Source organism: Lagopus leucura, unplaced genomic scaffold (assembly GCF_019238085.1).
Source record: "Lagopus leucura isolate 7727_CA_CO unplaced genomic scaffold, USGS_WTPT01 Super-Scaffold_1, whole genome shotgun sequence".
In the NCBI taxonomy this organism is placed as follows: domain Eukaryota; kingdom Metazoa; phylum Chordata; class Aves; order Galliformes; family Phasianidae; genus Lagopus; species Lagopus leucura.
The window spans coordinates 21,028,759-21,055,239 of NW_024962250.1; the positions used below are offsets into that span (position 1 = coordinate 21,028,759).

Here is a 26,481-nt window from a genome sequence, read left to right on the forward strand (position 1 = left end):
GGGCGGCGAGGCTTGGCTGCAGGCCTGGCTCAAATACACACGTCTCCCCTACCTAGGGAAATAGAAGTTGCTTGTCCAAGAAAGAGAGCAATGAGGCAAGGTCTGTCTTGCTACCCCAGAGACAAAGATGGAGTAAACCCCAAGGACTTCAGGAGACATCTTTCTAGGCACTGGGAGAGGCCATCTCCTTCCATCCCCAACCAGCCCAAGTCCTTGGTCTGCAGAGACATGAAAGGCAGAAGGAGGAGAGAGGGGCAGCAGGCAAGAAGGTGAGCTGGGAGCCTTTGGCCACTCACAGATGCGGAAGCCAGACTTGGGGTCGTGGTCATGCCCCCCTTGGCTGTAGAGAGTGGTGGTGTCTCCCTTCTCACAGCTGTTGTAGCAGCGTCCATTCCGGCACGTCTGTTTGCAGATGGTGGGTGTGAAGATGATTTTTATTTTCCTAATCTTCTCTGTCAGATTTGCCCCTATAGAAGAGAAGGACAGTGCTAAGTGAAAACAGGATCTCTAGGCCAGGGGGCAGGTAATCTCATCTCGAGCTCCAACCCATTCCCAGAGCAAGAACTTGCTCCCCACTCACTCCAGCCTGTCCTCTGCTCCAGTGTCATTAAGGCTTTGTCAACATAGGAAAAATCTCCAACAGCATGCTCTGCCATAACTCCAGTTCATGTGACCTTTGTGGGGCCACGCTCCCACTAGCTCCAGTATAAAAGGATTTTTTTCTCAAGCCACTTCATTAGCCTGGATGCTGGTTGCCCTTAAGCCAAGAAAGGCTTCCCACACAACCATGCTGGTCCAGCAAGGAGAGCATCAGGTTTTGAGAATATCCATGTCTTCCTGCAAGTGTCCACTGCTTTCCTGCACCCTGCACCCCTCTGCAGTCCCTCACCATCCTTCCACTAGGTAGGGGGGTGAATTGTACTCAGCGCTCTTGGAGGCTTACAGGAAAGGAACAAGAGGCAGAACTGTTGTCTAACTGTGAACTAGCTGGCTCAACACCAGAGTTCTCCATTCCTGCCCAGCAAGACAGCCGTTTTTTGGGTTCCCCCCCTTGCTGTACTCCCCCCTCATTCTTCCCACTTCAGTCCCCACCTTGAGATTACAACTTTAATCAGGCTCACAGTCCTATTCATAAGGGCCAAGATGCCTTGGAGCCTCCTTGGGGAACCATGGCTTCAGAGGAAGCCAAGCTGCAGAAGACAACTTGCATCTGTCCTAGCTGGGGAGCTGCTGACACTGCCTCAGAAACTGCAGGCAGCCTGTCCTGATCCCTGCTTGTGTCAGAAGGCACAAAAGGGGTAGCCAAAGGGAAGAACTAGGTGCTGGTTACACAATCTGACCCCCAGGGCTCTTCTAACAGAGGAAGAAGCTGGGAGGCACCATTCCTACAGGCTGAGGCAATTCCCCTTCAGGGCAGTGTGCTGGAGTAATGTTCAAAAGCTCTGGGAGGCATCTGTCACATCTCCCCTGCCACCAGCATTTAGCTTCCCTTCAGTGGAGTCTCTCTTTGCCAAGACCTGTAGAGTCACCATTCTTACTCCTCTTTTGCAGTTCTCAGTTTTTCTCCATTTTGCTCTCTTCTCCTCTTTGGAGATGGGCTCTCTTCTCCTCCACTCCCCACTTCCAAAGTGCTACAAAGATGGTTGGCATCTCCTGTGACTTTACTTGTCACCCCCTCACTATGCTATTCCCACCCACACCACTGCCCTTCCCACAGACACCTCAGGACCCAACAAGAAACCCCAGCAGTCACATCCCTGGATGTCTTACCCCTTGCAGCCACTGTGTGCTCCTGGAAAGCTGCATTTGGCCCAGAGCTGCCCTGCTCGTGCCCATGCCCGTTGGGCAGTGTGTTAGACGTGAGCTGGCTATTGCTGGCAGGGTAACGCCGGACAGTCCGTGATGGCACTGTGTGCTGGGCTGAAACAGGAGAGCCAATTCTGCTCTGAGTCCTGTGGAAGAGAAGAAATGAACCAATACTCTTCATGAGTAATTGTGTTGATCCCAGTGCCCAGCATGTCCTGTGGGCACCTCAGCATCAAGCTGAGCCATCGGCTTCACACAGAGCTCTGCTAGCTTTCCTCCTCACTTGTTTCCAGCCAACATTTCACTGTAGAGATGTTGCCCCATGTCCTCGACATCTATGTCCCCAGAAGAACCTATGCCTGACCCTCCGCCCTCTTCAATATAGAGAGCCACCTTGGCTTTCTGCAGGGACTCCATTCCCAATGGTCAACTGACTTCATCACTGCAGCCAAGGCTGTCATCAGTTCTGTACCTGCTGAGGTACACTGCTCACCCCAGCCCCCACTTCCACAGGGTCTCATCAGCCTTTCACTGTGCTGGAATGCCCCAGCTGCCTTTCAGAACCTCTGTATACTGTTGCTGTTGCCTGACCCACCACAAAGTCTCCAGCAAACACAAGCAGCTTCAAATCTGCTTGTTCTTATGGTGGGGAGCTCCCTCTGGCCCTGTATTCCCAGCCCCAGCTAAATGCTGAAAAACAGAAAGGCAGTCAGAAGTGAAACCAGGCCAAGCAAATAAACAAACTTGTCTCATGAGAGTCACAAACAAGAGAAAATGACCAAGAAGTCATCCCTATAAATGTAGTTACTACTTTCTGCAGTAATTGTATTTATGGCTTTTGTTGTTTTCTGGAGGCTAAGCATGACCAAGTCATTTGACTAACAAGGTAACACTTCTTACACCGTATGGAATAGGAAATGTGGAGTGTGAGGCAGAGTTTATTGCATGAAACCAGCACAACAGCACACCTTATCTGTTGCATTCACTCCCATTCCTTTGTACTTACTGGCAGCACTGAGCCCCCAGGAGGGTGCTCTGTGCTTATCATCAAGTGTATGCCTCACTCTTGCTTGCACCACCTGCAAGGAAAAAGAAGCCAGAACTCCAGGGCCCAAAATGGGTTGGTTGCCTATATGCCTCAAGTTTCTTTGAATGTCCCAACCTCAGATTCCACTGAAATCATACTTAAATACCAACAGGACTTCTGTTTGTCCACACCAACACCTCCAGCTCTCAGGCTAGCCTTTCCCACTGAAGAGCATCCTACAGAAGAGCGTCTCATTCTAGGGGTTTTGCCATTTTCCCTGTCAAACTCAGCAAAAGGAGGTGTTACAGCATGTGCTGGAAACAGAGTTTTCTAAAATCATCAGGATTGGCTAATCCAACAACAGTTGGCTGACAGTAGCTCTGGCTCACAGACCGTCCTGGCTTAGATGTCTTGGCATAATGGAGAGATGGAAAGGCAACTAATGCAGTGCTGGTATTCAAACAGGTCAAGCAAAATACACAAGGTAACTGCTGGCCAACGAGACAGAAATCAGCCCTGAGCAACAAAATGGAAAAGATGACGCATGGGTCAATTAATTGCGAACTAAAGGAAAGGAATATATAAAAGATGTCAAGTCAACAGGGTCTATGGAGAACCATTCATCTCATAAGAGTCCGTTTTCATCATCTGATAGAATTACATGCACACACATGACAGGCTTAGAGCTCACGCTATTCCGATAAAAAAATAAACACAGCAGTACAGTGTCAATCAGGCACATGTGAAACGAATAACAAACTGGCGGTGTGACAGGACACAAGAAGTAATTGTCACTGGGGAGCGAATTAGATGGGTTCCAAAGTGATCTGTAAGAGGCCTGGCATGACTTTACAATTTCATCTGGAAATAAATATTTTTATTTCGAAATAAACATACAATTGACATTGATAATTTGTGCTGCTGACACAAAAATTTGCAATGTGGTGTATCGTGATGAGAACAGAGCAATCATACAGAGCAGTTTGGGTCCCTTTGTAGGGCAAATACATCCAAGCAATATGGGATTTTAATGCGGCCAAATGCAGAATTACTCTTCTAGGAAGGAGGAATGCAGTCAGCAGCTGCAGATAGAAGGAGACAATCCTGGAAACCAGCAATTTTGAAAAGATTTCAGAGGTAATGACAAGTAATTAAGTATGAGCTGTCATCTCAAAACCCTGACATCAGGGTACTGAAACACTGCAGGAACAGGGAGGTATTTTTACCTCTTTGCGCAGCCTCATCATGGTAGAGACTGTATGTGCTAAAATATCACTTCTAATTCTGATGTGAAATGTGACATATTTGCTAAGGGATCTTGAAAATCTGAGAGGATAGGGGAAAAAAAACATGACAAAAACAATTTGAGGGCTGGTGAAAATGCCTTTCTGTAAGAAATCTAAAGCAGCCAATCTCTTCCATTCAGCAAAAAGAAGATGAAGAGGTGCTCTGATTACAGGGCACAGGTTTCTCCCCAGGAACAAAATGCCAGGTATAAAGAACCTTGTAATTTAACTACAGCAACAACAACAAAAAAGGCAAAACATGAAACAACAGCTGCAAACTGAAGCTAAATGATTCCCTGCTAGAAATCACGCCTACACATATCAGCATAACTGCTTGCTTTCTGCAAAAAGCCACCAAAGCTGTGAACTTCCTGATACCATTGCTTTGGAAGAGATCGCTGAAATGCTGTAGATAGAGCTGAATGAAGATAATCCATGCTATTAGAGAAGCTCTTTCAGATCACCTGTTGATCCACTGATCATTTCTGACCTTGAGCTGTAGGAATTCAGGAACAGTTTTATTCCTGTGACAGAAGTCTCTGGATTTCTTGTAACCTAATTGTCTCTAATACAAGAAAGCCTTGAGAGCAAAGTGGCTGAGCTTCTGTAGGGAGGTATGAGTGAATCCTGAGAAGGGAGCATTGCAGGTGGCCTCATTAAAATCAAGATCTAAACTGAGATGAGACTAGCAAGCAGTTGTTATTTCTCGGTGGTTGGTAAGAACAACCAGAATAATTGCAGAGAAGTGAACATTATCTCAACACCACATCACTCCCCAGCAGCCTCAACCAGAAGCTATTCTAAGATTCTGCAGAGTACAGACTGCCCCAGCATCCACAAGTGCCATCACCTGTCCACACATTTCCAAGCTACTCATTCAGCTCTGCTGCCAACCAGGAAACTTCTGGTTTCTATTACCCTCTTCTCTGCTACTTGGTGTGCTACAGCTGCCTTTGTTAGTGAAGAAGGAAAAGACATACAGAGCTCTAGGGAGGGCATATGAGAGCCACAAAGCCTTAAAAGCTGAGGCACACTTGTTCTCCAAGCTCTGGTTAGAGATCCCAAACATAGCCCTGAGGGTAAACATGATTGAGTCTTTGGGACCTTGTGTTGTATAGGTGGAAGCATTCAAAGGAGGAGAGGTGAGAGCTCCCCAGCCAAGCAACCCTCACTGTCCTAGTGCTGATCACCCTACAGCAACTTCGAGTTTTGAAGATCTCTTGGGTAAGGGTGGCCAGTGGAATGAGACAGGGAGATACAATCGCTGGTGCTAGAAAATATACACACCATGTCTATCCTTGAGGAAGGGAGTATGCTATGTGCAAGCAGCAGGGTTTGGGTGGGCACAGCCCATAGCCTGCATAAAGGAATTCCAGCCCTTGGCTCTGGGGACAACTCCTGTGATTCTCAGGATCATCAGATTTGGTAGGGAGAAAAAAAACCCACCAATATTAAGGGCTTTAGAAAAAATAATAATTAGCATCTTGGTTTTGAAGAAAATTGGATTATTTGGGCTCACTGCAGGGAGGCAGTGCCAACCTTATTAAGCAAAAATGTAGGAGGAACATTAGTCCATTCCTCACCATACTAAAGGAAAAGCCATCCTACTGGGATTCTCTTGGCAAAGCATTCCTGTATGTGTTGCAGTGGAGCGAGGCAGATTTGCTTTGAATTAATGTGTTTATTTGGTTCTATTCTAGGCAGATGAGCTCTGGGATTTGTACACTGCATTGAGTAACACCCTCCTACCCCAGGCCATAGAAATCAATGGCAGAGGGAGTCTTTCTATCCCAGTTTGTCAGATCCAGTCCCTCCCCAAGTCACGTCAAGTGGCTGGCTCAGGGTCAGGGAATACAAAAGTTTTCCCCTCAAAATATCAAAATCAGGCCATGCTGGGTAGATGAGGACTGGCTCACTTGTAGAGTCTCAGCATACGGGCCTAAGCTCACCAGGTCAGCCCATAGGCATTAGCAACCCCCAACAATTTGGTGGGCCTTAACATATGGCCAGAACTTGAAATCTGTGCCCACTTCCCAGGGATCTTCCTAGGACTAAAAGCAAAGACAGAAGACAGACAGGGTGGCTCCAGATCACTGAAGGGATTCCCAGTAGAGGGGGGATCTTGTACTATCATTCCTCATGACTGCTCCTGCTCCAAGAAGGGCCACTGAAGAGGATATTGAGACCTGAAGGAGTATGTTTTGGGACATTTAAAGTCCTAGGGCTTCACATTCATTCAGTCTTACAACCTCCCCCAAAGCAGTATTACTCACTTCCACACTTCTAGCTAGGCACAAGGCCAGCATAGATCTTTACAGCATGGAGCCTCCGCAGAGAGGCAGTGGTCTCTTCCTTTATAGGCAACCGGCTGCCAAGCAGCTGGTTTCCCTGCTCTTCATCTGTCAGAGCTGCTGACAGCTAGCTCCGTGTCAGGCGCAGCCCGTGGGGCAGAGACAGCCTGCAGGCTCCTGGGACACCTCTCCTTCTGTGCTGCCCTGAGGCACCCAGCTAAATCAGCAGCACTCCAAGGGGATGTGTGGCTCCAGGAGGGAAGGTGGAGAGAGCAGTATTATCCATCAGAGAGCAGGATACTGCTGATCTCCACCTGGATGACGCTAAGGGATCACTAGCCAAGAGACCTTGGTCACTGGCACAAGAGAGAATAATGTCTACATTAAAAAATGAACTATTTAATGAAGTTTCTGCTGCTTGTTACAGTCTGCTCGGTACGTTTTTTTAGAGAACAGGTCAGAGTAAGAGAAAAAATGCATTCCTGGTACAAAAGTTATCCTACCCAGTCCCAAACAAAACTGCAAGGTGCCTGCTCTATGGTACCTCCCACCCCACCAAAAAGAGCAAGCAGAAGACAGAGCTGGCAGGCTCCTGGCAACCATGCTGATGAACATCAAGACCACTGTTTTCTGAATAACCACATTTTTCCTTAAAAGCCTGTAATTTCAAGTCTAATAAGCCAGATTACAATAAACAAGTCTAAATAACCAAGAACTTGGGGGCCTAAAAACAATACTGTTTTCTTAACCCACTGCACATGGAAAGCTATTTGAGGAATGTGCTGGTTACTCTGAGTGACTTTGGTCCATGTGGGTAAGCAAAAGCCATGAGGTATCCAAGCAGATGTACAGCTGTGGCTTCTCTCAGTGACCTCAGGGCAGCTATCCTCCTTGGGGCTCTTGGGGCTGGAGGCAAGGATGGCAAATTCTTCAAAGTACTTCCCTCTCCCCACCAGCAACACCTCAGTCTTTCCTGGATTTTGCTTCTATCGGCTGCTCTTTGTTCAAATGTTGATTTTGGCTAGATTGCCAGCAAGCTGGAAATGGGTGTTTTTTGCGTCTTGCATAAAAGGAAATGCAGAGCCAAGTGCCACAGAAGTATTACTATTGTTTCATCCTGGTTGTCTCACCCTTTCCCTAGTCAAAGTCTGGCTGACCACAACAGACTAAACAGCCAGAGGCACTGCGGAGAGTGAAACCTGGACGGTGTAGGCAGTGGTGCCAACCCCAGATGTCAGTGGACAAGGGTAGGAAAGTCACTTCCTCAGCTGGATTTGTTTCTTTTTGTTAAGGAGCAACGGGTGTGTGCTGGGAGAAAACAGTGGGGAGCAGGGTAGGTGCTGGCCAAACCAAAAGAGAAGTCTGGACACCCTCAGGGAAGGAACTCTCTCCCAAGAGCCCCATTTCCAGACCCATGCTCCACAGGCTGCTCACCACCAGCCGGCTGCCCTTCCCCTGGGAAACAGCTGCAGCCACCTGCTTCCTGCTGGCCAGCCCTTCCCAGGGCAGCTGCTGCTCCTTGCCTGGGGAGCAGGGAGGGCAGCAGTGCCTTTCTGGCAGGACCCAAGCGATAGGGACCATCACCTTCAGGGCACCCCATAGCAGTCCACAGAGCCATGGAGAAAGCTCCCCGCAGCAGGGATCCACCCCGGCTCCTCCAGCCTCGGCCTGCATGGGCTGTTCCAGAAGGAGAGCTCGCAGCCAGGACGGGGGCTGAGTCATGCTCAGCCCCTGATAACCTGCCAGGACAACAAGAGGGCTCTCCCTTGCTTTTGAAACACCAAACAACATGCTCACTATCTGTCTTGTATGTTTGCCTGCCCCCTTGGCTTGCAGCCCTCGCCGCTTGGGGCCACGGGGACCAAACTCAGTGATTCACTTCCCCCTTTGTAATGCTCTGCGGTTACTGATTTTCCACTAAAACATCACAGAAGAATGGGCAGCCTCCACACCAATGTCTGTGTCTACAGGGGAAGAGGGAAGCAGCCAGCCTTGGAAAGCAGCAAATTGACCGCAGACCAGAAACTTCCCCTTTCTTGGACTCCAAGCAGGTTCCTCAGCAGGCAGACAGGATTCACAGCTCAGGCTGCGGGACGTGGAGCACAGAGGGGGAGCGTTGCTTAGAGAGCACTGAAGCCTATTATCAATTAGCTCACAAACATGCTGACAAGGAAGACAGCTCTGTTAGGACTCACAGAGGAGGGGGGAAACCACACCATACAAGGCACCTGACTTCAAGCCCACCCACACAATGCCTATAAATCTTGGCTCAGTTTATTAACCCCACGAGGAACAGAGAAAGCTCAGAAGCCAAGGAGCAATGCAGCACCCAGACTCCTCATCTGCCCCTCACCACAGCTAGCAATGAGCCACCATTGACCCAGCGTGACCCCACTTCAGGCTGTCTCCCTTATCACCTTGCAGTACCTCCATCTTCCTGTTCCCCTTGACATATGACAGTGGCTGGTCTAGATTTCTCTGGATCTCTAAGTGCAAACCACAGTGAGAGGTGTGCAAGCCCACAGTATGGCAAACACCACACTCAGTCCCTTCACCACCAATCTGGCATCTTCTTTTCTGTGGCCTCCAAAGCAGTGCAGATGCTTTAGGGCCATCCAAAACCTGTTGTGTGGTGCAGCAACACCTTTTTTTGATACTGGTCTCCTTTCCTATTTCCAGTCACTGCCTTCCTTCATTTCTGAGCCTGGACAACAACAAAACACACAGCTCTAGACCACCACCCCTGTGCTTCCCACACTGTCCTCTGCAGCCACCCAGCCTGAAGCACTCAAGTCAGCTTGCCTGGTGCTACTGCTTCTACAGCTGGGATTTACTGCCCTGTTCCATTTATGCTTGCCCCAGTGTGGAATAAACACTTTTCGAGCGTGCAGAGATGCAGAGGGCAGACCAGATTAAAGCACTGTAAGCCAACATACAGGGGCGGCAGGCTGGCACCTCACTGAGATCTTCACCAGAAGTATCTCCACCCTTGCTTGCATGCATTTACATAAAGCAACTAAAAAAACCCTTCAGCATCTAATCCAAACGCTGCTGCACAGAGAAAGAGGAGAGGAGATGGGTTGTGAATGCTATTTTTATCTGCTCAGAAGCTGCCAGACACCACATAAACGAACCTCTGTGAGCACACACACAGCTAGCAGGTTCTTCCTAAGCAGTCCCTGCAGGTCTCATTTGTTCCCTGGCCAAAGCGGCTGCTCACACATCTCTGCTCCACTCTCTACTGACGTGCAGTGTCCTTCTTTTGCCACACGTGCCACACATGCCATCTGCCACTCTGTCACTGCTCATCTTCACTCTCTCACATTAGGGAGCAAGCAACTGCTTCCCTGGAAGCAGTCCAGACTCAAAGTGGCTGCAGGCAGGTTCCCTGCACAAGGGCATGGCGCTGGGCTGGCACAGCAGCACATGTTACTGGTGAGGTCCATCTGACCCATCAAATGGTGCTGACTCCATCTCCATCTGATGGAGTCTTCTGGCAGAGGCATTGGATGAAATGGAGCTGGGGTAACTTCTCCCCTTTACAGCAGGGAGAAAAAGAGTGCTGAGTCTCATGTGCATCCTGTTGATGAGAAACACCAGCTCCTTCCACTGGGCTGCCAGCTTCAAAGCCCTGAGGAAACACATCACCCTATTCATCCTTACACCCACACATGCCCTGGGGAGCAGTGGCAGACAGCAGCCTTCCCCTGTTCTACATAGGATATAAAGAGGACAAGCAAAGCCTCTCCCACTGCAGGCATGCCAGTGGGGGTAAAGTATACCCAGAGGGCACAAGATGGAGAGGAAATGTGTTTAATCCTAAGATGCTTTTTATCTACAGTGATGAAAGACACCCACTCACCGTGGGAATACTTCAGGACTAAAATGTATTTCAATGTGAAGTAGTGGCTTGTATGTGGATTGAACACTCTGGCCTTTCGACCTACTAGCTCCACTTAGTTAAGTCTCCCCATGCTTCTCCATCTCCTGCCCCACACAGCACTCCTTCACTTATAGTACTGAACCATGACAGCTGTGTAGGAACAATACACTTTCCTGCCATTCTCAAAGTCAGTGTTCAAGAGGCATTTGGATAAAATCCTTGATAACAAGATTAAACTTTTGGTCAGCCCTGAATTGATCAGGCAGTGGGAGTTGATGATCTTTGAAGATCCCTTCCAATTGATCTATCCTATCCTATCCTATCCTATCCTATCCTATCCTATCCTATCCTATCCTATGTCTCAATATCACCAGGAATTGGGGAATGAGCATCCCAAAGATTAGTTCTTTAACAGAAAAAGCAAAATACCTCCAGCTGCTCAACAGTCAGAAGACCACAGCCTGGTGGCCAGGGGCACTTCTGGTCACATGTATGTGGTGCCTGGTGGCAAGGTCCATGTTACAAGGGGTATGGACCTGCTCCCACATCTCTCCCACGTGACCTTCAGCATGCACACTGAGGACCAGCAGGGAGGAGCAGACTTTGGCACAGTGGGAAGTGACCAGGAGCAAGCATTACCTGGACTCCAGCGCTCAGCAGAGCAGCCCCTCAGTGACAGCAAAGGCAGAGTTCCAAGGTCATTTTCAGTCTGTCATTACATCCCTGGAAGAGTGTAGCGTTGTAGAAAGCCTTGCAGCTGAAAAATTATCAAGGCCACCCTGCCAAGGTACAGGCAGTTGTAATACATGCCATTTGCTCCCTCCAGATAGCTGCAGCCTCTGAGCATGCTCCCCATGATCTCAGGCCAACTTTCGGATCAGCTTTGCAGACGTGGGTCTGTTAACCATTTCACTCAGCTCCCTCCCCAGCATCGTGCAGTTCTCAGAATTCCTCCCAGTTTGTCAAGATCTTTTCTGGCAATGAAAACCACATTGACCCAGTGTAGGACCTCAGGGAGCACAGAGAAAGAGCCCATGCAATCAAGTCTTTTGCTTCAATGTCCTAAGCGCAGTTGGTCTCTTAAATGAAGCTACACCACATTACTCTCTACTGCCTAATTTGCTGTTCACTTCTACTCTGAAAAACTTCAGCCTCTCCTTCTTCCAGATTTCTTCTTCCCACGGAGGATTTTTTCCTTCAGCTGTAACAGATAATATTTTTCCAGAGTGAACCTCTTCTTAGTCCCTGCATATACATTTAGTTTCTGCATGTCCCTGAGAAACATTTCCACACCAGTGTTTGCACCTCGAGCCAAAAATGGAGTGATGCAGAGAGCTGGATACCAGTCCCACCTGTACCAATCACTTAGGGCAGCACAACTCAGAGCACTGTTGGAGCACATGTTTTTTTATGAGGAATTCTACATTTCATCTCAACCACTCCTAGTGCCAAATCAGTATCAACCCACCTCTTGTATCCTGCCAGCACTGGGTGAATTACAGAAACACTCAAAACCAAAGAGAACCACTTTGATTTTGAGTAAGTACCAGCTTAAACCAAAAAAGGCAGCAAGTGATCAGATACAACAGATTACAGCACAATGCATATGCACAGGGGAACTGAACAAAAGCTGGGAGACAAACCAAACATGGGCAATATGGAAAAATTCTCCAGTTGTTTGATTGTGTGGCCTTACTGCCTTTAACATCTTTCTTTTTTAAAAAAATTACTATATAAATTGTATTGGCATAAATGTTCCAAATGATAGATGTACAGTATATAAAATAGGCTACAATCTGCATTTTCTGTTCTACAAGCACACTGCATTTGCCATGCACCCTACTCTTGACAGCAGCAGGATTTTTCCTTCAGGTAAAAAGAAAAATGCATTTGAACATTTTCTCCCAAGGCCAAGAGGCTGAATTAAGCTACAGAAATTACTCCCAATGAGATGCAGAAGGACCAGGCCTAATATAAAGACCATATTTGGAGTTTAAAAGGAGCCTGAAAAGCTAGCTATCCTCCTGCTGCTCTGAAGCGTATGCAACCCCCTAGGAAGTAAATACATAAAACACATAAAACAGAATGGTGCTGACAGCTTTAAAGCACTAGAAAGTAGAGCAAGTGTATCCAGTGCCAGGCTAGAGAAGGTGTATCATATAATTTAAAAATAGAAGTATTTTTATGTAAGAAAAATGACATTTACACTCCTCTTGGGTAGCTTGAGTTTTTCCTTTAGGTTTCCCAGACAGCCTGCCAAGAGCTTTCAGCTGTGTCAAAACAGAAGAGGGGCCGAGCCCTGGAACTTATGGAGATCTCATTGCCCTGAGTGGAATCTCTTTTTCACATATTCTCACACGGACTGGCACTGGCTTTTCAGTTTCAATTTTTTAACAAGGTCTCAGATATCTACTCAAAGTTGGCTTTGGATCAAGGAACATAAATGCTTGGCCACCTTGTGAAACCTATATTGCCACAGGGAAGCACCTTAGAAAGCTGCAATTAGGACTTATCTGCACTGGGAAAATATGCCATTTGAGTAATGAACATAAACATGCTGCAGTGGGGAAGGCAAGGCTGGCACCAGCCTTTCACCATGAATTCAAAGCCAGGCACTATGGACCTCCTGAGCTGGTACCAACCCAAGCAAAGGAGGAAACCTCTCTCAGCCCACGCAATGGGACTGAGTTTCCACACAGGGGCTTATCAACCAGGGTGGCTTTTACTTCTGCAGCTATGTGGATATGAATACATTGTAACTCTCACCAATGAAATGTGATGTAAATAAATAGAAGTGCACAAGTGTGTTCCATAAGTGCATGAATGGTACTGACCTCCTCCTGGAACTATTCATATTGTCACAGTGGACAAACTGTCCTAAGCACTCAGCAGCAGCCCAAGCGCAGCAGTCAGAAAGCTCCTTTCTTTCTCATAAGCTTGGAAAGTTCAAAGCTGGCAAGTCAGGAGGCTCCAGATGCTGCTTTAACAACGGAGACAAATCTGTCTGCTTGGAGCAGCATATTCAAATAGCAGATATTGCTCTGATTTTCATTCTATCTGCTAGTCCTTAACGACAACGAGCTAATTAAGCTGGTTTTGCTGAGTCACAACTTGCAGTGTCATGTTTTGAGAGAGCGGAGAGCTTTACTACCATCCTTGGCCACAAAAGTGACTATTATTGGTTTCATTCTCCTCTGTAAATGAGCACACGGGACACTTGTCACCACAACAGGAGCTGATTTTTAACCAGGATGAGTTATTTCAGCTATTTTTCAAAAAGGGGGAAAGATACTTTCTCCATCCAGCAACCAGCCGCGCACCCAAGATCCTGCCTCCTGCTTGCTCCCTGCTCTTCTCATCAGTAGCTTCCCAGAGAAAGAAGAGCGGCTTTGGCAGAGCCTCCCTGCTGGCACAAGGCTCCCAGTGTCTCCAGGCCAGCAGCGCTTGCCACAGCTCCTCCAGGGCTGCATACAGCCTGTCCTCTAGTCAGGAAGGGAGGAGATGGCTCCTCCTGGGTGCTGGAGAGAGGCTCTGAGATCAGGAGGCAGGGCAGTGGGCATGTTGCAACTCAGCTTTCTTCCTTTTCCATCCCGAAAACAGCAGGCACCTCCTAGCAACTGCCTTGCCCAAACAGCCCTCTCAGAGGAAGCTTCCCACTCTCCAGGGCTTAGCTGTACTGAGCTGTCTGCGCTCTGTCTCAGCACCTTGTACCACAGCTATTTCCTCTTCCCTTGCCCGGGTTGCTGGGAAAACGCTTTGCAGGTCCTGGTTACCCCTCCTTTTCTCTGAACAGAAAGGGTGTCTTGCTTGCCTAGTTCAGCGCATGCACCCTTCCAAGGCAAGAGGGCCTCACGGGCACAGACCTGGCACACAGGCACCCTGGCACCCTGCTTCCATAGGAGTGACCTTCTCAGGTGGCTGTGGCAGGTCCCTTCCTTTCTCCATGCCTAGGGCAGGTGGCCACAGAGCAGCCAAGAGTCCAGCCAGAGGGCCAGGGGCACAAGCCTTCTCCACCCCTTGCTATACAAATAGGAATTATTCTGATACTCCAGCCTTAGGAAAACAAAGCTGTTTCCATTTAGCTCAGCTTCTGGGCTGAGGTGCAGCTCCACCCGCGCAATCGTCCAGCGGGACTTCGCTTCCCCGGGCAGAGATTCAGGTTGAGATCAAGATGAGAGAGGATTTGCTGCTGGCCCATGCTGACAGGGCCTCCTGCACTCCCAGGATTTTGCTCTCCAAAGTACTCTCTGGTCCAAACAGCTCAGCACCAGGTTCTCTCAGCTTCTGTGTCAGCTAGCAGGTCCCCATGTGCTCTCAGCTGTCCAGCTCCAAATGTTCACTGAGCCACAGCCTGCTGAAGGGACTGGGGAATGGTATGCATCTCCCAGCCTGTACTGTGAGGAATGAAAGTTTGAGCATCACCAGCTCCAGTCAGCAAAGCAATTCCAAAGCTGCCCATCACCTAGCCACATCTTCTCCTCTGCAAGTGCTGAGCTTAGAGAAGGCTGGGTGTTTTTCTTCTGTAGTCCCAGGAGGACTAAAGTTCCAGGTGGAAAGCCATTTGGTGCCTCTTCCTGTCACTCTTGTGCCCCTCCAAAGCAGTGGTGCCAGCAGAAGCTCTTATTCCTGAGCAAAACACCCCTAAGAGCCTCCTTCAACAGGACAGCCTGACACCAGGCTCTCCAGCTGCAGCCTAGCACAGCCACTGGCACACCACAGTAACTAGAACAAAACTGCTGGTTTCATTTACACTGGGAAAATTTCATCAATTTTTCTAAGTATTTCAGTAGCAATTTTAAATATAAATCACTGGCAAGTCTCACTAGCGGAGGATAAGAAACCATGTTAAGCTAGCCCCACCTCTCAGGGAAGTAGGGAATATTTTGGTCCAAAAATGTTCTGCTTTTCTACCTCTGCCTGAAGACTCCCTTCAGAATGTAGTGAAGGCAGAATCAACGCCGTTTTTGCTCAGAGAGCAGGTCTCTGGGGACAATTCATGTGTTTTGCTGAGTGTTTATGCAACATCTAATGCAGCATTGTTCTAGTGCATGACTTCAGAGCTTCTGATTGCTACGTCCGTGCAAACAAACACATATTAAGCCAATATATACACAAATAAACAAAAACAGAAAGCAAATTCACTCATGTGAGTGTTGATTTCCTGTCTTGGCACAGCAAGAAGTGGCTTGGAGGTCTATAAGCCCCTACTCTTGTGCAATTCCTCCTTGTTAGCAATGAGAACATGCAGGGAGGTTGGAGACTGGTTGTTTGTCCTGGATCTAAAAGCCACCCCACAATAGCTGGGACCTGTAACCACCAGTGTCCTCAGTTCACTGCGACACCCAAAAGCTTTTTCTACACTTCCTTATTGATAACCAGACAAGTAAACCAGCTGTGGTGGGATTACAGTGTGCTCACAAAAAGAGTTTAGTGTGCCCCTAGCACAACTCATCATTACCCAGAAGGAGATCAAGGTCTGGAAAGTCTGCTTAAGCTGTTGCTCTCAGACTTATTCAGTTGAGCCCCAATGAAAGTGAACCAGTGTTGGCAGCACCTAAGAACCAATCCTTGTACCTGCAAATCTGAGCAATATCTACCCAGTTCTGAGAAGGCCAATACACCTCTTGTATTTGCTTCTACAGAGCATTTGTATTGAGGAAAGCTGATGCAGAAGCGCATAAAGTACTTCAGTAGTAGCATAGAGATAGATGATGTTGCAACTGCAAGAAGTAGGCTCCAAGTTCAGGATGCTCTGAGAGCACAGTTTTATGAGACAAACAAATGATCATTCTGGTAAGTGGCTTCCCCCAGAAGGGGAGTCCATCTCCTTCCTTTCCCTCACTGCTAGCTTTGCAATTCTGTTCACTCCTTCTGGTCCTCGTGCTTTCTCAATAATCCAGTTTAGCCCACTGAACAGGCAGAAAATTATCCTTAATTTTGCTGTGTTAGTGTTTTGCTGGTTTATCGAACTAAGCCAGCTCATGCAGAGGCCAGATTACAGCAGTGGCAGTGCAAAGCAAGCAGTAGGAGGGCACAACTGGGTGCAACAGCAGCAGGAGTACCCTTGGCTGCAGGCATTTAGGCAGCATAGCGCTCCCTAGGATATCCCTCTTGCACTGCTCCACAGCTAGCCCAGAAGTTGGCTGGAGGGAACACTCAAAAATAACTGGGAACAATCTGTCAAACAGCAGCAAGACTTTTCTGTGTGACAGTTGTATACCGTATGTTACATTGTCCCTGGACAAAACCCAAGCAGCTTAGTAGTACAGGAAAATCCCCAGGGGCTGAAGCTAGGCACACAGATGTGAACCAGTGGCAGAGTGCAGGCAGCCCTCCACTAGTCCATACAGTGCTGCAAAGGACGAATATCCAAAGCTCTCACTGATGTGAGGAATGGGGTGACGTCCTATGGCCTTCATGGGGAATGAAGGAGAAAGGCATGGCAAGATTCTTAACGGCATCCTATTTCTTTGGGATGATGCCAAGGGATTTAAGGTATAGCAGGCAGCTGGGCATTCAGCTCTCCCAGCCCAGCAATCACTAGGCACTGAGTCTGTCTGGCCAGTAATACTCTGCAGATGCCTGCACGGTTTCGTGCCTCTGCACAGAGTCTGAGGTCATGTTCCTTACTGGGAAAGCCCCAAACAGGTGGTGTATCTGCAAGGGCACCACTTCTCCCCTCCTCTCCAGTCCTCTGCACACAGAGGGGTGGGAAGAGGTCACTGCCAGGAGGACATTCATCAGCCGTGAGTGGGATCACAGGCATGTGCTAAGGCTGCCTGCTCACTTGCGCACCAGCCTGTCTCAGGCAGTGATGGAACAGGCTTGGCCACCTCTCCATGCCAAAATCACCTTAGCCTTGCTGAATTTGGTTTCCATTAGACAATCTTTTTGCTTGGGCACCAAGATTTCTGGCTTTGGTTAACAGTGTGAGAGCATCTCAGAACCAGCTTGAGACAGCTGGGCTGAAGCCACGGGCTCTTCTTTACACAAAAGAACAGATGATGCCACACCCTGAGCTCAATGTGCTCCTTGCAATATATCTCCTGTACAAACCTCTCCACCAGTAGCTGTGTCTTTGCTTCCACACCTGCTCAGGTACAAAAATGATCTGAGCAACAGCAGGGTGACACAAAAGTAGGGAACATCTGACCCAATAATGTCTAGAATCTAGAGAGAATATACCTTTGAGGTGCTACATGTATCTTCATTTTGCTTATACTGGCATTCGACAGCACACCTTGGATCTATGTAACTTCCCATGGATGCTAAATGGACGCTGCCAGTTTGGAAAGAGACTTAAGCCCACTCCCCAGCTTGCTACCCCCACTCAGGCTGCTCAAAGGACAAGGTAAGCTGTCAAGCTTCTCGATGCTCATGCCTTGTAGGATTGCATCCCTGTTTGCACCTATGGACTGTGATACCACTCTGGGGACAAGCAGAGTCCCCTTGGGATAACAGCAGTGCACAAGCTGGGGAGACTTACCTAGTGGGTGCATGCCGTGGGACAGATGCTTGAGCCTCTCGTGGGGAGGCATCCCGTTCAGCTGTGCCAGTCCTCCTCCGCAGGAAGCCCGCAGGGGGCTGCAGGGCGATGCTGGGCGGGTGGTACTCTTGCTCAGGGACGACTTCTTCGCACCTGGAGCCCTGGAAGCCCGAGCGACAGGTACAGACATGGGGCCGGCTGCAGGAGCCTTTGTTCTGGCACGGTGGGTCACAAACAGCTGGGGGGGACATAGAAGGGAAGTTAGCAGGACACGGGGCTCCCAGCAGCACGTTTGGTGCTGGGGCCTGGCAGGGGCAGCACAAGTGACGTGACTCTATCTCTGTTCTGTGGGCAGGTGGTCTTCTGATTAATAGGAGAAAGGTTCAGGCATACACTCCTCTGTTTCCACTTCTCCCCTCTGGTCTCAGCAGAACGCTTTTCAAGCAACATTCACTTAAGAAAGACAAAAAGATGGGCACCATAGTCTACAGAGAGCATACAGCCTCCAGCGTTGCTGATTGCTCCGGGCAGGAACAGGACCTCAATCCAAACCCAATGGGAGGCAATGACCACAAGAGAAGAAGCTAGCAGACAAGGAGAAGAAAGATAACAGTGCTCCAATGCAGCCTCATAGGAGTGGCTTTTATGCTACCTTTTTGGTTTATTACATTTTGGGGTCTGATTTGAATGGTCCCCCTTCCTGTCCCCTTCAGAACTTGCCAGCTCTCCCTCCACAGCTGATTTTGGAGTCACCATCCCCAAATTCCTTCACAGCTATGGGTACTTACAGTTCATTAACTTCATGCCCAAACCACTCTCCAAGCCTGCGTGTGTTCCTAATTACAGCACATCAGCTTCAGTTTGCACCCCAGGAGGAAAGTGCTGTTAATTATAAGCTGGACCCTAACACTTCCCAAGTTAACGGATGCCAAATTGGGTTTATGACTCAGTTAGCAAGAGCCAAGGAACCACAGGTTGCTCAGGTAGGACCAGGTTGGACGTTCTGAGCAAGCATAACTGAGGAGGCACTGAAAATCAGTGTCTTCCTTACAAGAAGGAAGGAAGGTAAGGGCTGGATGGCAGGAGGTGATGAAACCTTGCAATGCAAGACAAATATTAACCTTCAGCTCCATGGAAACCTTATGGACAGGTTGCAGTGTGCAGCCAGCACTTCTGCTCAGACCTGTTCCCAAGACTGTTCCCAGGTGGCTGCAGAAGGTCTGACATCCAACCACCACCAGGCACAGCTGCTGGGGATCCACAAGCACCTCTCTCTCTCCACAGTTCTGTTCTCACACTGCACTTATTACCAGGAGATACAAATACATACGTGGGAAATGCTGCTTTTCTGGACAACAGGAAGATCTAGAGATCATCTAGAGACTTCCTCTTTGCTTTGTAGCTTCTGAGCTCAAGGGATGCTCAGAGATGATGCTCTCTCCCCATCCATGGAGTTACAAATACTTTCTGGTGAGATGAAAGCTACTCCTTTCTTCTTGCTACAGTCTCATGTAATCATCTGCTCCTGGGGCTGCGGTCTTAGAGAAAGCAAAAGCAAGTGTCTCAAAAACTCTCAATAAAAGATGAGATTTAGAACACTTCTGAAGTATTTTCAGTAACAACCTTCATTTGTTCAAAAGCATGTAGCAGCTCCCTGGCACATCATGTGTGTGTGCAAGGTCCTTGGAGCAAGATAAGGTTGCAGAGGACAAGTGTGGGGTGGTTTACCAGCCAGGTAAGGCAGGCAGGACTGCACAAAGGGACAGACACAAGAATCAACCTTCCATCACCTTGCAGACAAGCCAGGCCTGGGACCAAGCAAAGATATTGCAAGATGGTCTTCAAACTCAGGGTCCCTGCTCCTCTGCACAGGCTCCAGGTCTAAGAGAGGGGTGAAGATTTTCACTGTAAGCTCTCTGGGCTGTTCTTCTGCTCAGTCCCATTTAAATATGAATCAGTCTGTTCATCCAGTGAGGCATCCACAGCGAAACCGGGAAGGTGCTGAAGGACTTGTACCACTGGGGTGATTTAGTCCACTTGCTTGTGGAACAGCTTGCTTATTGATGCAAAATAATGTGTACTCTCAATTCTAACCTAAAGTTCTGACTGCCTTAGAAAACCCAGAAAGGACAGACAATTAATACAAGTGAGAGATCTGTGCAAGACGACAGTCAGTTAAATCAATGGCAATGTATGAATCAGAGACTGAAAACATAACTGCAATGAAAACCTGCCTGTGCTCTACAAAACCTACTGTCACGGTACAGAAGACAGATGAAAGGAGAGAGCACATGAATGTCATCTCCATTTTGCAGAGAAGCCCTAGGTACTCATGCAACCATCCAAGACCACAGCAGACAGCAAAAAACTCTGTATATTCATCAGGTGTTTTAACCATGAGCTCATGCGTACAAGATTAGAAAATGGATGAGTTTATTAAGTCCTTCCCAGCATGCCAAATAAAAATGTTTCCTTTAAACTTTAAAATATCCATGGCAAAAAAAAAGTTCATTCACTGGCCCAGCCAGGACTGCTACCTGGGGAAGCAGCACACACTTCTGAAATAGGTGAATTAATGTTGTGAGTCTGAGCAAGAGCATTCCCCATTCTTCAGTCTGAGTAGGGAAAGATGAGCTGATAGGCATCTGCTAAGCTATCTAAGGAAATCATCCTCCTTAACTCCATCAGCTTACTTTCATTTCACCAGCAAACGCCATCATCCCCAGGTGACATATTTCTCTTTTTTCTCCTCCCAGTCACTGGCTCTTTGAAAATTCCCCACTCCTTACTGCACTTTTTAGTCTTAGTAGCTGGAGCAAACCAAAGACTGGGAATTCTGCCTAAGGTTTGAACTGTACAGAGGTGCTCCAAGAGTCCCCAAAAAAGCACTGGTGGAAAAGGAAGAACTCACTGTGCTCAGTAGGTATCAGTAGCTGGATTAAAGTAAGCATTTGGCCCATCCTCCTCCTGCACCCAGGCTCAGTCAGACCCACCAGCGCTGAGGTCCTCCCCACAACCTGAATGCCAATTTCTTCCTTGCTTCACCACGCTCAGAGGCTCCCCCCACTGCACTTGCACCCTGCTAACTTCCCTGATATGCACCATACCAAAGAGCATGGGATCAAAAATTACACAACATTACAGTGCAGAAATTAGCCAGAATGGGCTGTTCAGCTTGCAGTGGCAGCTGTGAACACAGCCAAGCATCCCCAGCAGAAAAGCCCACGGAGGGAGGCAGCTGGGAACTCAGTGATGTTTACACATCATCGGTCTCCATCCAAGTCTTGACTGAGAATTCGCATCCCCTGTTGGGGTGACACTGTCAGGCCCGATCACGTTGATGGTGTCCTTTTAATTAATACTCAGGAACAGCAGCACCTGAGCAGCCGCTCAGCAGCCTGCATGGCTGTGAGCCCAGATCCACGGCTCCTACAAAAACCCCTAATGAGAGAAAGATGCTGCCATTGCTGGCCTCCCACTCTGTTTACAGACACTGTCTGGCAGCACAGCATGCTCTCTACCGTTTGGCTTCTGTGGATGAGGGGGAGAGGGAGAAAGGAGGTGAGTCAGCCCTTGGCCCCTTGCTCCCAAACAGCGATTGCTAATGCAATTATCCCAGCACAGCCAAAGCACTGTGAGACCCCGCGGCAAACAACGCCGAGCTCCATCCCACCAAACATCTGGGCAGCTTCTGCCACTCGAGCGAGTCCAGATGCTCAGGGAAGTGCTGGGTATGGAGGCTGTTCCCCCTGCCCAGCATGGAGCCTTTTTGGGAATTCTTTCTGGAGCTGTGATGTCTGTACTCACGTTTGATGCAGTGGTTTGTGCCAGGAGCCACAGCCCAACCCGAGCAGCACTGTCTCCCACAGACATTCGGCCTAAACGCAGAGACAAAAGAGAGTGATGAGAAGGGGGATCTGAGGTCTCCGTAGCCAGCACCTCTGAGTCACCCGTCAAATTATTTCCTGCAGCATCTGATATTTCCTTCCAGATGGACCAGCAGCTGAGATCAAAACCCATCGGACAAGGGCTGAGTTGTTTGAGTGCCTGGAAGAGCCCCCCAGGGCTGCATAAATGCAGCAGTGTGCACAGTGCCTTCTGAGCTGGGGCAGCGCTCAGCTCCCAGCACTGAGAGAAAACATCCTCCTCCTGAGGCCAGCAGCTGCCATTTTTAACAACCTCACGGCACTATATTCTTTTCTGTGACACTGGGGAGTGAATCAGGCCTCATTCCAATCTGGCGGTCTTAGGCTGCCACAGTTGAAGGTAACACATCCTCTCCCATCAGAGTGCTGCAGACCCACTGTGCCAGCAGCCATATCCCTGCGACCATTTGCCTCCACCAATCCTCCAGTGCAAAGCAATTTCTGCCTAATTCCAGCAGGCTCAGATCACTTCCATGGTTGTTAATTCCAGCACTTTGACGCAAGAATGTTTTGACTGCCCTTATACAGACAGCATCCTCCCCACAAGCCCTCACTGTCTGCTTTCAGGTGCTAATTGCAGGCCATGTACAGCTGTCAGGGACACCACTGCGCCTTACAAAGCTGAAGAAGGCAGCTAACCCTGACTTCTCTGCCACTTCACGTATTGACATGTCCATAAGAGACAGGATAACAAGCTGCAGGTTGCTCTCCAAAAGTATTTACTCACCATGGAGAGAAAGTATAGGGAATGTATAACCTCTGCATGTCCAGGTAGATGGGAAAGTATGATAATCAAAAGATACAAAGTTAGAAACAGTCAGCCTGAGGGCTCTGGAAAGCCTCTGCAAACCAAGTTGGGAGTGTGGTTTATTTCTAATGCTGGACAAGGCAGTTAGGGCTTCTGACAGAATTTACAGGAACCATGGAAACATGCACATTTGTCTTCTAGAGTGACTTTCACAGGAACACAGCAGGGTCAGAAGATGATCCCGCTCTGAACAAGCACTCCTGAATACCCACAACATAAGATGGCAGCCTTAGAAGCGCCAGAGCTCCAGGTATGGGGCCAAACAGAGTGGCAAGCAGGTGTGCGAGGATGGCCCTGGTGCTGGCAAAGAAACTCATCTATAGAGATTCAGTCACCTCACACGGGAAGTGGAAGAGGTCTGAGAAGCCGCATAATTTGTAAAGTGCTACCCGGTATTTCAGGATCAGTACTTTGCTAACCATGTAAATTTTACCTAGAAAGTACCCTTTGTGTGTCTTCCTGCAAACAGCATGGGCCAGATTAATTCCTGCATTCACTCGCGCCTGTTCTGGCTGGGCAACAGCACTGACTTTCAGCTTTTTGTCTGTGAACCCAGAGATCTGTGGATTTCTTCTTTAAGACCTCCCAAGAAAGTATCCAAGCAGACTCTCATTTACAAACTGTAGAAGAGCCCACAAAAGGCCTTATGCTTTTTAAAGATGTAAGAATCAATAGAGAAAACCATTCTAGAGCTGTAGCAGGTATCCAGGTCTGCAGAGAGACCACAAGCATCAGCATAAGCACCTTTGCTTTAACTCTCACATCTCGCATTCTTCCCTCAGCATGGCACATACCTTGCCAGCCACATTCCACTAGTCTCTTCAGAGAGCAGAGCTCTTTCTAACTTCAACTTGCTGACATAATCAGAGGTTGCTTCTTCTAGGCATGGTAAGTACCTTCTCCAAAGAAGCTGTTTTTGAGTCCCGCTGTAGGTTCTTGATGGAATGAAAGTTCAAGGTTTGTCTAAGTGTCTCACACATATACTCCTGATTACTCCCAAGCTGAGCCTCCCCTGCCTTCATCACTCTCCTACTGGCTATAGGCAACCACTGCCAACCCCTGAAGAAGGGAAACACGAGCACTGAGGAACGCCCCTCAAGAGAGGACAGCTTGGCACATTTAGAGTGGAGCAATTCTGCAGGGGGCAAAGAGAGCACATGAAGGGGAACATCTTCTCTTTCCACTTTGATGAGGGGACAGGCAAAAGTGGAGGCAGGAAGGACTTCTTAGGCTGGGAGCATAGTGCTGAAAGAAGCAGCATGTGGGGCAAAAATGGAACAGATCTGTTTTCCACTAAGAAACCCCGAAGACAGCAGTTAGGTGAGCTGGGGCATGTGCAGTAGCACAACAGCTCTGGGGGCTTTGCTGCATGGGACCCAGTGCCAGGCACATCTGGCTCTAGTTACAGCGTTCAGTTGACATCTGCACTGGTTGAATGCCGTGTGGTTTCCCTGCCTCGCAAAGAATGCAGTGCAAGCCCCTGGGGGTCTCAGGAGCACAGCATGTTTACCGTGGTTCTTGGCCAGCTGCACGTGCTGTCACCAGCACCAGGGTAAGCACACGGCTCAGGCATGAGCCACCCCAGGCACACAGGGCTGCTCCCAGACTGAAGAACCACAGGCAGTCCAACATGCTGTCACCATCCCTGGGGGGCTGCTGGCCCATGGGACAGCAATTCACCCTCATTCTGGGCAGCCCATGGGGATGGCTCAGGATATTCTCAGGTGCTGAGACCTGGCTGTCTATAACACTGGACTGCTACAGGATTCACAGATCATCCTGCAGAGCTGCTCCTAGCCCAGCTCAGTGACACAAGCTTCCTCCACATTAAGAAATACCATGCATGGTGCTGGCTGCACCATCATAACCCATAACATGAGCAAAAGAGCCGCAGTAAGCCAGTCCTTCAGAACTCACCTTGCTGCCTCAGCCAGAGGCCACTGCCAGGGTCAGGTCTCCATCACACAAAGTGGTAAGCAAGCACCCAGCACAAGAGAAGCCAGCAAGATTTCACAGTGTTATTTGAAACCTGAGCCATGCAACTGCAATGAGCACTGGGGGAAGGAAAACTAGAAAACAGTAGTAAGATCGTGGCTTCACATAGTTTAAGCATGTGCGCAGCCTTAGTGGTGATCACACAGTGTTTCTGAAGCACTCAGCAGAACCATTTTTTTCAGCATTTGCTTTAAAAGCAATCCATGCCTCATCTTTCAACTCCGCACAGTGCTCTGCTGCCAGAGCCGCTGGCTCCATGCGGGTCATTCACAGCATCCTCACCAAAGGCCAGGGGACTATTAGATCACAAGGTCTGCCTTTATGCTGCATGACAGTGAACTCCATCCAGCTGCGTATGAAATATTTGCAGTCAGACCCAATGAAGAACATTAGCAAAAGGCTGCTGGCATCGATGAGCCACCAAAAATGCTCTGCCAAGTCCACATCAGCATTAACTGCCTCGATGCCTGAGCAGTCCTACATACACGCTGCAGAGCGAGCTGATATCCCACAAAGCTGGGGTGAAGGAGGACTGCACGACCACAGGCAGCATCCACAACCCAACAACTGGGGCGCACAAGGCACAAAAAGAAAGCAAGAGGGAGATGAGATGATGGAATTCTCAGCCTGTCACTCTGGGATTACTTATCAAAAAAGCCCCATATGTCCCCAAATGTGAGGTAGGCAACAAAAGTGAAGGCTTCCCCAGAGTATTCCCCAGTTACTGATCCCCCTCTACTTTTGTATGCATCACTGAGGACTTGTTTTCAAAGAACTGGAGGTATGGGGCAGGGGAACAAAGAAGGCCACATCATGGGGGACACAATGGTGTGCAGCAGGACCACCAGCTTGAGTGAGGAATACATCCAGCACACTAGTTGGCAAGTGCTAGGGTCATTCCGAGGGCCTGGGAGCTGCCTACCCTGACACTCAGGAGAAAAGGAATTCTATGGACCAGAAGCTGCGTGGATGAACCTACAAACACTTTAAACACAGGCCTGAACACATTGAACTGGGAAGCCACCTGCTCCATGGCACTGGGTAGAAATAGCTCATCCTCAGCAGCGAGGGGGTTGGTAAATGTCTGCAAGCCAGTCTGGAGGGACTGGGAAACAGGTAGGGAAGGAGGGCACAGCAAAGCAGGCAGAGATGTGTTGTATCTTTTCCCTTGCTCAGTGATAAAGGACAGCAGTTTTCAGCGATACTTGCTGTTGTGCCAGAAGTCACCTCACAATGAACGGGAGAAAGCAACCAAAGGCAGTTCTGGCAAGGCATGCTCACAGGAAAGTGTCAGCAGCTTCTACCTGCAGCACCAACAGCCGTGAGCAGCACTCCAGACACATCCAAACAGTCCCTGAGCAAGAAACTCAGTTCTGGGTATGCTACTGTCAAACAAAGTGAGAGGACAGCTGTGCAGAGAAGGACATCATGCTAATTAACAGTCAGGTTTTGCAGCCCCAGGACCCAGGCTCACAATGTGCACAATGACCTGAGTGAGGCCCCCAGAGGTACCAGCAGAAAGCTGTGATTTGGGAACGAGGAAAGGCAACCCACGCACAGCTGGGATTTTAAGCCAAAGAAGTTATATAAATAAACAGCACCAGGGTGTAGCACAGCCTGCAATGCTACCTGAGGAAGGGAAACCGAAGGTCACCATACCAGAGAGTAGAGGGAGTGCAGTGCGAACAGCAGAACAGAAAATATCCCACCTGGCAAAAAAATGAAATCGTGAAATGAAGCTCTTTAGGGGCCCTGAGTTTCCTGGATGGAAACGTGTCCAGTGCAGCAAGGGATGTAGGAAGATGGATGAGGTGGAAGAAGGGAGTCTCACAGAGCGGCTGGAGGCGGCAGCGAGCTCTCGGCGAGCAGTAACGCCATGTGGTTACTCACGGACGGTGACTTCAGCGCAGCTTTCGTGTGAGAAAGCTCCAAAAGCAGCAGGTCACAGAGAAGTTTAAAAAGTGCTGATTTGG

At 48.8% G+C, this 26,481-nt stretch overlaps 1 protein-coding gene across 2 annotated transcripts in view; it reads right to left on the minus strand.

The window, feature by feature from the left end:
• LTBP2 (latent transforming growth factor beta binding protein 2) overlaps positions 1-26,481 on the minus strand; it is a 59,498-nt gene that overhangs the window by 30,973 nt on the left and 2,044 nt on the right. For both annotated transcript variants that reach the window (XM_042879770.1, XM_042879847.1), the window contains exons 2-5: positions 21,587-21,657; positions 17,780-18,017; positions 1,771-1,952; positions 297-467 (exon numbers count right to left, since the gene is read on the minus strand). In XM_042879770.1, coding sequence (XP_042735704.1) covers positions 297-467; positions 1,771-1,952; positions 17,780-18,017; positions 21,587-21,657 — 662 coding nt within the window. The remainder of the gene's footprint in view (positions 1-296; positions 468-1,770; positions 1,953-17,779; positions 18,018-21,586; positions 21,658-26,481) is intronic.